Source organism: Eretmochelys imbricata, chromosome 9, assembly GCF_965152235.1.
Source record: "Eretmochelys imbricata isolate rEreImb1 chromosome 9, rEreImb1.hap1, whole genome shotgun sequence".
Taxonomy (NCBI): domain Eukaryota; kingdom Metazoa; phylum Chordata; order Testudines; family Cheloniidae; genus Eretmochelys; species Eretmochelys imbricata.
The window spans coordinates 36,455,989-36,468,166 of record NC_135580.1 but is presented as its reverse complement, the minus strand read 5'-3'; the positions used below and the strand labels follow the sequence as shown (position 1 = coordinate 36,468,166).

At 36.9% G+C, this 12,178-nt stretch overlaps 1 protein-coding gene across 1 annotated transcript in view; it reads right to left on the bottom strand.

Moving 5' to 3' along the window:
* The window catches only part of CUL3 (cullin 3), a 102,926-nt gene that overhangs the window by 37,626 nt on the left and 53,122 nt on the right, over nucleotides 1-12,178 (bottom strand). The window contains exons 4-8 of the mRNA XM_077827286.1: nucleotides 11,164-11,324; nucleotides 9,705-9,819; nucleotides 7,072-7,300; nucleotides 4,083-4,228; nucleotides 552-728 (exon numbers count right to left, since the gene is read on the bottom strand). Of these exons, the coding sequence (XP_077683412.1) occupies nucleotides 552-728; nucleotides 4,083-4,228; nucleotides 7,072-7,300; nucleotides 9,705-9,819; nucleotides 11,164-11,324 (828 nt within the window). The remainder of the gene's footprint in view (nucleotides 1-551; nucleotides 729-4,082; nucleotides 4,229-7,071; nucleotides 7,301-9,704; nucleotides 9,820-11,163; nucleotides 11,325-12,178) is intronic.

The following is a 12,178-nucleotide window of genomic DNA, read 5'->3' as shown; positions in this document are numbered from 1 at the left end:
AACAGAAAAACTGGCCAGTGTCTTTTTGAGTAAGCTGTAACATCTTTTCTAAAGGAAAATCTCTTGGCTTAGTATACATTTTTATTGTGTAATATTTTATATTCAAGTAATACTGATCACAGTCCAGCAGAAATAAAAAACTTACTCTTAAAAGTTAATTCTTTTGACTAGACTTCCTCCACTAACCATCTCTGGCCCCCCACTTTCATGCCTAAGTGTAACTGTAACTTGCATGCCAAACTGCAATTTAAGACATAAAAAAATAAATAAAAACTGAGCAACTGTTTACCATGCTTGAGTCTAATTTCTTCCCCCTCATCCTTTGTCTGTATGTTAACTGTTTAGCTTATAAGGCTTTTGTGACAGGCAACTTTTTTTTACATACCTAAAGCATTACACACACGAACACACTATATAACAGTGCATTTTTAAGAAGTTTTACACACAGTCACATAATACTTTATAAAAGTATAAAAAGACAACTAGCTTAGTTTAACCTGCTACTGTTTTCCATAGATTCCGTATAGTCTCGTAATTGAACTTGTACTTACTCCCTTGACTCCTTTTTTCAGCTTATCATCAATAAATAATGAGAGGTACTCTGGAGACCTAGAGTTGAGGTTGAGGAAATACTCAAAGTCACCCGCAATAGTTTGTTTGAAGAGCCGGTCATTATTGAAAGATTCTTGAAGAAACCGATCAAACCTACTCTTCAAATCCAGTAAACCCTTAAGAAAAACAGAGCATAACATTTTATTTTTACAGATATAATATGGCTAGTAAGAAAATTACACTGCAATATTGCATTTCAGAAGACCATAGTTAAACAGAGATTCTGCTAATTTAGCATTTACCTACATATTTTGCAGTATTATTCAGAATCTTTACTTCGATTTAAAATTATGTTTCTAGTTGCTGTAATTCAAATTTATGGTCAGCACCACTTTCAGGGGCATGGCAGAATACAAATATGAACTGTTGTAACACTTATTGGCTCAACACCTTTGTGGGATGGTTTTGGTTGCATGTTCATGAGCTGAAGATGCTATCTGCTAATGCATACGTAACTGGGTTGCAAATCTTCAACTTTATGGTCATATTGCTTTTGTTTTTCTAGCAAGAAATTCTCAGCATATCATTAAAATCAGTCTTAACTCTCTTTATTCAGTTCATTTTCTGAGATATCCCTTTAGAGTTCCATCAGGTTTTAACACTTGAAATTCTGTTTCAAAGTAGTCTGAAAACTCCTATTTTCTATATTAAAGTCTTTCAGCTTTTTAAAATAGATGTTTTGTTATGCTTTTTAACTTAAAATTATTCTTAGAGTTTTAAAACTCATCTCATCATCAAAGGCATTTTCTTCTTAATTCTTTGAGAAGTGGTTCTTGTCTTTGAGTCTGGTAAAGAAGCTGCTTAAGCACTGCCACATAACTAATTAATTCCACAATTAATATCAATATTTTTATACTCAAATGGCTTCTTTTACTAGTAATCAGTAATAAGGTCATTTGATTCCATGTTGATAGATAAAACACCATACTCTTAATATAGCGATGATAATTAGGAAATTACACTAAATGTTTGCATTTAGATACAGTACAAGACATTTGCAAATGACCATCCTCCCCCATACACCCACAAATTTAAGAGTTTAAGGAAGAAACAACAGTTTTCACCTTAAGAGAAAGCATGGGGTAAGAAGTAAATCAATAATGCCGCAACTACAGGTTTTCCTTAAAAAGATAAAATGAGTGCTTAGAAAAGAAATCAATTTTAATAAGAACATTTCCAGACTTCTTTGCATGGGTTTAAAGCTAAGGTTTTTTTCTCTACGAAGAGAGAGGACAGAGTGGAAAGGATGACAATAGGCTCCTGGCTCAGCTTGTGTGACCTTGATAAACCAGGTGCTACACATCACTTTCCTCTAGAACCTGGCGGGGGAGAGTATCTCATTCCTTAACAAAGAGGATACGTCCTGCTTTTTGAGAAGACACCCATCGGCAGGTTGTTGCATTCAACAGTAGCTTCACTCATAATACACAATTAAAAACTACCACCAAAAACTCTAAACAAGATAAAAATTACTATTACTAATATTCAGGTCCCTCTTTCAAACATCCCATACAACTGTAGAGTATTAAAGTAAAACAGAAGTTACAAAGCTACATTTCAGAGCCTCTACTTGCCTCCCTCTGCCCCCAAACTCAACAGGGCATGCAACACTGCCTGGAAGAGGTATTTTGGGTGGAAGTGAGAGAGCATGCATGGCAAGAGTGAGGGGCTGTCCACATCCCCATTCAGATCTGCCACCTTCCCATTGGCTAGGAGATATTTATAATTACTTCCCAAAACCTCTTCTTCCCACCTGTCTATCCTCCCACCTTTCCCCTAGTCTCAGCTGAATTTTTAGGATGTTCCTTTAGGAGTTGTGTTTTTAGGATGCTCAGTCAGACCAATCACGTGTTTTGAGACCAGGAAGGAACTTTTCCCACAGGACCAAACTGGCAGAGGTCTGGTGGGTTTTTCCACCTTCCTCACATCTTCATAGGGCATGTCTATGCTGCAATCGGGAGGTGTGAGTGCAACACGTATAGACATAGTTGAGCTAGCTTCCATCTAACTAGATCAAAACTAAGTGGAGTAACAATAGCAATTAAGCCATGGCAGCATTATGAACTGACAGGTCAACCACACACCTCATTTGGAACCAGAATTACACAACCGGACAGTCGCAGAGACCAACCCCCCCCCCCCACCCCCCCCCAAAAAAAAAAGGCAATTACAGTATTGTGTTCAATGTAAACTACTAAAAAAAATAAAGGGAAAGTTTAAAAAAAGACTTGACAAGATAAGGAAGCTGCTTGTTTTATTTAAATTAAGATGGTTAAAAGCAGCATTTTTCTTCTGCACAGTAAAGTTTCAAAGCTGTATTAAGTCAATGTTCAGTTGTAAACTTTTTGAAAGAACATAACCATAATGTTTTGTTCAGAGTTATGAACATTTCAGAGTTATGGACAACTTCTATTCCTGAGGTGTTCATAATTCTGAGGTTTAATACTCACGCAGCTGCTGCCCTAGCATATAGGTGGGGCCAGCCTGTGCAGTTGCCTCTGCTGCCGTAGTTTCACTGCTATTGTTACTCAAGCTAGCTTTCATTTAGTTTAGATAAGCTTACACATGCTGCAATCACACTTCCCAACTGCAATATAGTCATACCAACAGTGACACAGTTGAGTTGTACGAAATAGAACATGAATGTTTAATATTAGGAAAGGTAAGACTGTTTAGGTTGTTGCAATTTATGGCCGGTGTCCAGCAAGGATAAGGGGAAGCCTGCTAGCTCCTGAGATAAAGGAGACCTGAGCTGATGGACTCTGCATCTATACAAGAAAAGGAGATCTGAAGTCTGTGTACTAAGGTCACCCGTTGGCCATCTCTTCCCTATTCATGTGGGGGAAGGCAAAGAGGATTCAGGCACAAGTCCTCGGAGTAGGCCTACAAGGGGTCTACCCCCAGGTACTGTTTTATGGTGGGAACTTTAACTCTACACTCCTAGTATGTGGGAGCAGGGCATGGGTGCATACTCTCCCTCTCCTCAGTGTTAAAATTAATAAAGTTGTGGCCTAAAAAAGTGTACATCCATCCATGTGGTGTGTTGTTCATTTGCCTACAACTCCTAATCATTACACCTGGAGTTGCTAAGTACAGATTTCTGGTCAAGAGGAAGTATTCTCCTAGAAACTTTTAGTGCTTGTCACTTATTGGGAGAAAAGCAGAGATTTCCTAGGAATTTCTTTAATTAGCCTGAATATATTTCATTTAATAAAATAAGCAAATAAAAACAAATATACAAAGTATTATTCTCCAAGCACCATGCGTATGAAAATAATTGAAAATATTTCCCAAAGTTCACCACAGACAGGTTTGTAACAACCTAAAACTGTAAGGTATAGTTTTATTACTAACCATTTGTGCATCAGTTTGGAGGTTTAACTCCCAAACAAAGCATTGCTCAAAAATCTTTGCTACCCTGTGAGACAAATAAAAACATTGAAAAGACAACAATGAGAACTTTTATCTACCTGAATATAGTCAACTGGGTTCTTTCCTTCTCCCTCTTCAGATACTAGAGCTTTACCTTGCTCCCTCAGGTACGAACTCATACATTCACACATTGTCTTCAGGCCATTTGGCACACGGCTAAATAACTTGTACATGCAAGCAAGGTCTGAAAACAGAAACAGTGAAATATTGTGCACTACAGCCAACATGTACCATATCTGCATGCATCTCATTCATTAGACATGCAAAATAGGTATGAATAGGACAAGTTCTGTCTCAGAAGATTCACATAGAACAGCCTCTCCAATAAAAAAAAGCCAACATCTGCTAACAGAACAAAAAATACAGCATCACAATTCTCTAGATAATGAGACATTTATTAGTGGGGATGTGCTGTAAATCTTGTTCAGCAATGTACTCTTCAAATTCACCATCCCAAAGATCAAACACCTTATTTAAGGATGAGAGAATACTTAAAAAATTAAAATAGAAAGGGGCTAGTTAAATGACAGTTTCTAGTTTTCACTTAAAACTGCTAAAATGTTAAATTCCCAAAGCAAAAATGAGTTTTTAAGCGAAAAGAGACCCAAATTCATCATTTTATATCTGTTTGTCAATAACGTAAAAAACTTAATCTTATTCGCAGTAACAATTTTCAGCTCTTGCCTCCATTCCTGTGTTGAGCCCCTTTATCCCTGCCCTTCTTTGGTCCAGAGGATTAGGGGGAGGGGAGAGGGGGGTTAAGTTATATAATACTTCAACACCCCCCCCCCACACACACACACACTTTCCTCTAGAACCATCATCATTCTTTGTAACTGTGTCGGAGGTCTTTTCTACTACTTGCCTCTAACCCATGCCTACCCCATTGAATTTGTGCCTGTTCTGCCATCACCAGCTCCCTATTTTGTTCCTATCCATCCCACTTACCTTTAAAGGCTCTCCCACTATTAGCATCTTCTGCATTCAAGCATGCTCTTATCTTGAAAAAAATCTTGGCTTATTCCACTTGCCTTGCTCACTCTCTTCCTACTACACTCACTACCATCTCCTTTTCCTCCTCATCTTAGCCTCAAAAAATCTTAGTATCTGCCATCTACTTGCACTTCTTTGACTTCCTATTCTCTAGCCCTGGAACTCCTCCTATTAAATTAATGGGGATTCTCTATCCCTTTCTTCTTTGCCTGCTGCCTTTGATGCTGCTGATTAATCTTCCATCTTTAGCTTTCTGTTGGCTCTCCCCTTACCAACCAACTGCTCCTTCAATATCTCCTTACCTTCCTTTCTCCTCCTCTCTGTTGGTGTCATGTTTTTGGTATCTGGTATCCGATTCCTCCCTCCACACACTCTTGACATCATAGTCCTCTAAGTTCAGTCACTATTGTTATGCAGATGATTTTCTAACATAATACTTCATCCACAAATATTTCCCTTCTATCCAGTCTTACTTTGAGCTCTCTCTCATACAGTTTTGAATCCCTAGTTAACTCGGATTAGATATACTTCCAAAGCTGAAGATAACTTTCCATATAATCCTTCATTGACCATTCAACCACTCGTCTCACCAGCTGGAAACCTCAGAGTCACTTTATACACCAATATCCAGTTAAATATAGTCCTGTCATCTCCTCTTTAAAGAAGATGAACATTTTCTCTTTCCACACAGCTAATACCTTTGTCCACTCACACCTTGGTTCTCTGTCACTGACTAGTGTTACCTTCTATCTGACTTCCTCGTGTTTCTAAAGTTGCTTTGGGAACAAGGAACTATTTGCATAAGAGACAGCTCAGTTACCTTCCTGTTCTGATATGAACACTGTTGTACAATTTATTGCACAGAAATACTGATACATTACTTAGCACTTCTGTGCCATTTCTCCTCTGAAAAGCCCTACAGTAATGTAAACTCAAAACCCCTTTGAGTGATAAAAGGAGATATTTTTAAACAGATGAGGAAATCGATACAGAGCTTGTGTGACTAATATTCTTCCTTAATATGAGCCTCTGCATTTGACTGACTTTGTTGATTTCCTCCTTTTCTCATTTTTTCTTCACTCCCCTTATTCTTACAAGTTTTTCTACCTTAAAATGGTGCTTTAGCCACATGACTGAAGTTCTGTTTCCATTGTATGTTTCTTTTACGGTCTCTCCTTTTAAGTTACAATTCTGAAGTCATAAGAGTTTTAGTTACCTCACACCCTTTTGAAATCTATCAATTCCTGGATGTACTACTACTTTGAAGATTGAGGATGAGTGAATATGTACTGAATACTACTAGAGCCACTCACATTACACTCACCTCTTTCCTGTCCTGAAGGCTCAAGGCCTCTCTTGCTGCAGGAAATTATAACCAATCACTCCATGTCTCATGTTCACCTCTTAAATTGCTATCTTGAGGAGAAGAATAATTGTGTGCTTTTTTTATTATTATTATTAAACAGAACTGAGACAATTCTCTGCAATGCAGTTTTTAGTCTCTTCCGTCAATGCATTCATCATGCAAATCTACTGTTAAGTGAATGGCTTACTCTAGCAGTTCTCAAACTATGGCCTGTTGGCCAAAATTAATCCATGGAACCTTTCTGACACTCCACAGAAAGATGCATTTTGAGAACAATGCATTGGAAGAGTGGCAGGTTGGCATTACAGTGGTTCACAGAAGGTAGGAGACATATGACAGGATAATACGATTCATTCTTTTGCCAATGACTCTTTTATATTTCACTGAGAAGCAGAACGTTTGGCATTAAGCAGAAATATATGACATGGATGGTACAGTCCCTGCCCTGAGGTGACTGTGACCTAATTTACTTAAGATGCATTTAAAGTTGTAGCAACTTTCCCAGATATATTTAACATAGAACTAGTGGGGGTTTTAAGCTTCCATAGGAACATCAATATTAAGGTGTAAAGAGAACCCATACTGAGACTTAAAAGCAAGGTTACAAGTTTCACAAGAATCACAGCAGCATTCCAGGCATTTTTGCTTCCAGTGTGATCTAGTCTTACCTTCTGTCTTTCCATTTTTCAGCATATGAACAAGCCCAGAGTTCTCCATTTCCACTATAGTCTTCATGTGTTTGGATATAAGTTCCCTTTCAACAACTTTCACAATTGGCTCTTCTGTTGATTTATCAAGGCAGTGCATCACCCGTTCTATTTCTTCATTAATTCTAGCTTCTACTTTCTTTATATATACTGAAGCACTATTTTCAGCTAAAAATTTCTGACTTTCCATCTGTGATTAAAAAAACAAATTAATACCTGAGATACTTTTAAAGTGGGAAAGTACTATGAAATTTATTCTGTATTAATCACATCATTTATAAATAGGCCCATACCAAACAAAAAAATGACAAAAATGTGAAATCACCATACCCATGATCCTACAAAGATTTATGAATGTACTTAACTCGAAGTATGTGAGCTCAAAGGGCCTACTCATATACCCAGGGTTAAGCTCACGCCTCTGTGAGCACAATAAGAACATCAGTTTCTCTGGGCACGGGATTTGCCATGCCAAATTTCCAATAGTAGCCATGGTCATACGATCCAGAGAAAGGCATAAAACCCCCAATACAGTGTACCGAGCTGTATAGTACTATACTATGGGGGAAAAGAGGAAAGAAAGGAAAGATAGAAATTTCTCTTTAACGCCCGCTGGTGATAAATTGAGATGTGAGGATTCACAGCCTTTATTATTCCAGCTAATTTCATATCAAATTGTTTTTAATCCCTATTGGTCAATATTATACTTTTATTTCTCTTATTATACCTCCCAACATCTTTAATTCACTATAACCACAAATGCACATAAAACAAACATCTTCAATCAGTGTTCACAGTTACTCTGAGGTATTTAGAACTCATACGGAAAACAAGAATTGAAATCAAATTGTTTCACTGGATTATTTCAATTTAGTCTTCCAATGTGAACCTATGGTAAATTTTGTCTGCCATTATGATGCTGAAATTGCTTAGTTTTATTAATATAGGTCTTTTTCGGAGTTCAATTATTTGGAATTGACTAACCTAAATTGCTGTCAGCAAATTTTGCTATCTGATTTTCTCACTCCCAGATAGTTAATACAGTGAACAACACTAGCCCTAGCCACTGGTTCTTAACCCACGGCCCAATCAGCGCACAGCTGTGGCCCATGACGACATCCTCAGGGCCATATAGGTAGTATATATATCATGTGGATGCAGCCCACATAACACACAGAGAGCTGCATATTTATCACAATAGTAAATAGGTTGAGAACCACTGACTTAAGCACGCCTTATTCAACTCAGACACACTGAGAATTAGCTATTTATTCCTCCCCCACTTTCTGTATCAACAAGATTTTAAAATTAAGACATAACTTTCTCTTTCACATTTGAGAAATTTCTTTAATAGCCTCGAGTAAGAAATTTTACCCAAACCCTTTTGGAAGAAAATTCTTCACTTTTTAAATCTATTGTTTGTCAAATCTTTCAAATAAATAATTCTTACAAGTTAGAGATGGACAGTTTCTCTCCTTTGAAAACTGTCCATCTCTAACTTTCTTCCCTCCTCTCTTTTTTTTTTCAATAAAAAGTTAAGATAGATAAATCATAAATCCTGCATTGATAATTTTTCTTTAAGAAATTACCTAATATTGAACTAAGGCTCTCCAGTCTCCTTTCCAGAATTATTTTTGGTAATCTGACTTTTTAAAAAGTCAGCACATGTACACCATGCTGCAGTTTACAAATGAAGTAACATTTTTGATTCTGACATTTGTTAGCAACTCATTTTAGTTCCCTCAGATTAGGGAAATTCAGGTATGGGAATTTTTCTGGATTATTTTGGACACCTAAATACTAATCACACACAGGTACATACTGCTGTGTAATTTTTTAAAAATCATGCTGCACATGCTTGCTGATTTCAAGTAATTTTGCAGGATACAGGAACTCATCCCCATGAATGAGGGCAGGACTGAATCGCAACCATTTTTAACAACTGGCATTTTTCCCCCAACTCAATTTTTAGCTATGAAATTTGTTAAACTTTCTTAATCCATTATTCAGGTCCACCCTCAAAAGGCTATTTACGAAGATTTCATTATTCTTCCTTTATTTTATGCAATTAGAGCCTGTGAAATTAAAAATTCTGCAATACGCTTAATCACTCTCATAAGGCAGTTTCCCAAATAATTTCCCTTTTCTACTGACATTATAAAGGACCCTAATTTAAGGTTAATTGGAAATTTTTGTTATATAGTCACACACAAAAACACAAACACCCTCCCTATTTATCAAGTTACAATTATTGAATGCTGTGCTTTGATTCTTATCAATTGTCACACTATTCAGGAAATTATAAATAAAGATATGATTTGGTCACGGATGCCATAACTTTAGCAGATCTCCGTGAATTCTTCGGCTTCAGCTTCAGTACCGGGCAGTGGGGCTCCAGCTGTCAGCCCCAGGTGGCGGGGTTCTGGCTTCGGCCTCGCCGTGACCATATCTTGATTTTTATACATTTTCCCCCATAACTGTTGCGTGAATTTTGTTTAACTTTACCATGATAAAATCATATCCATAATTATAAATGTACTAGCTCTATTCCATATATAATTAAAATACAAATTTAAGTGGCAACATTGCCGTACCTGAAAGAATTCTGCAGACATCTCCAAAAATGGAGCCTCAAAGTCTTCTTCATAGACTGATCTTCCTTCAAGACCTAGAATCATTAACATCTGGCAAGCATTTCTTATTGCGCCTCTGCCAAAAGATGTTAACAATTTAGAAATTCAGACATGCTTTGAAGATAGAGCAAAAAGAAGAATAAAAGTTAATAAAATGGCACAGAACGCTGCTAAGATGGTTTCTCTCATTAATGTCCCAAACCGCTAATTTGGTGGGAGAGGGGGGGAATCAAATCCACTATAAGCAATTTTAAAATATAACTGTCTTACATTTTCTATTTAATTAAATTATAAAAAAAAACCCATCTTTCAAAGGAACTAGTCTGACAAGAGCAGTAAACAGTTTTGAAATCCATTTCAGTTTATATTGACAGTAAATTCCACAGTACAATGGACAACCAACAGGATTTTTGCTTTAAATGAAGCTAAGTTGAAAGCTACCAACGTGGAGTGAACTGAGCAATTTATTTCACCCAGAACAATCCCACAATTAAAGTTGTAGCACTGGTCTAGTCCAGTGAAAGTATACAGTATTTTTTATTACTGACAAAAGAGATAGTCAGCAAGTCGAAACATGGTTAAGTACATGTCAATAAAGATAATGTAAGAGTGCAAAGGATTAGTCAGGCTGGGAAAAATCCCAGTGTGTGGCACTAGGGGACAATATACAGCTGCTGACAGACAATATTATTCTCTTCATAAAATGCCTGTTGGGCAATCCCAATGACACTACTGCAACTAAAGCAGCATGCAGTTTACATGCCTCCACACCCAACAGCTGCTGTGAAATTGGAGAGGCACAAAAAACTTGCAAATTGCAAGTTACTTCAGATGTAGCATGAGGCATGGCAATCAGCATCTGATGAAATTGTAAAACAGAATAAGAAATGTATTTAGAAAGGAACAAATTAACAGAGAAAGGCACGTTAAAACTCTAGAAAAGTAAAATGGAGAGAAAAAATAAACCTTCCCCCACCCCAAAAAGGTCAAACAAGGAGTGTCCAAGCAAAAGAGGAAACAAGGAGAAGGAATGCACAAGGAATTGCCTTAACCGCAAACTTTAGAGCAACCTGGAAAGCAAAGTAATGGGAAATACTTGAAACAAAAACAAAAAATAAAAGCAGGGAGTAAATATGAAACCTTTGTAGATAAACTAAATATTTATTTAACAGTTTTCTTAGCAGTACACTTTAAGTTATCCAGACATATGCATTCAACATTTACAGGAGACAAGTGCTCAAAATTTTTTTTTTTTGTCTTTTAAAGAACAACTCTCCAACATACCTGTGATCAGAATTACAGACTAACTGGTGGTTTGCAAAGGAAGCAAGCAAGCTATACATATTTTATCTTGTAAATACTACTTACCACTCTATGATTAAAGATTAAATAGAACAGTAATCAGTCAGAGCCATCATACCTATCTACAACTTCTCCTTTCCGCTCTCTTGCGATCATATCCAACAGAGTCTGTCGTAGGTGATCTCTTATACAGCCATAACGTACAACTTGATCTCGAAAAATTATTAATCCCAAATTGTAGACATTCTCCACATTATTTTGTTGTACATATACACGGTCCTATAAGGAAAAAATACATAAATGTAAATACAAGTTTATATCCCACACACCTGTATAATTCAAAATGTGTTCAAGAGATTGTTCATGGTTTAAACTGCATGGAAACAGCGGAATAATTGAATTACATTCCCCCCCCTCACGCTCCCACACCCAGACTGCTACCCTTTATAAACTCAGTATTTAGCTTTCCAAGTCTTTATTTACACAGATTAAAAAAAGGCTAGACTAATCAACACAATGCTGACATTGTTAGTGGCGACATTATATGAAGAAAAACATGTCAAAGACAAATCTGTATCCTTTATGCTGTTCAGCTGTTCATAGGAGAAAATCGCCATACTATGTGGAAATGCCCATGTATAATCTGAAGTAGCTCCCCCCACCACCTTTTTTATTTTTAAAGGGAACAAGCCAATTTAATTATGTTTCCCCTAAGTGAAAAAAAGCTTAGTACTGCAAAAATTCGCACATTCCAAATCTGAACCTTAGTTCCCAATCAAAAATACCCTTATTTTAAACTTTAATTCTATAACAAATATCTATTGATTCACGACACTGCTGGAAATGAAATTTTCAAATTGCTTTTTAAGGAAGAGACAAGGTGGGTGAGGTAACATCTTTTATTGGACCAACTGCTGCTGGTGGAAGAGACAAGCTTTGGAGCTTCACAGAGTTCATCTTCAGATCTGGAAAACATAACCAGAGCGTCACATCTAAATATAAGGTCAGACAGTTTGTTAAGCATGAGGAGTTAACTTAACACATGTTGCAACAAACCAGGTAAGATGAAGTGGGCAATTAACACCTCTACAGGCAGAGGACAACGGAAGGTTGGTAGTTACAAATTGCTGTAA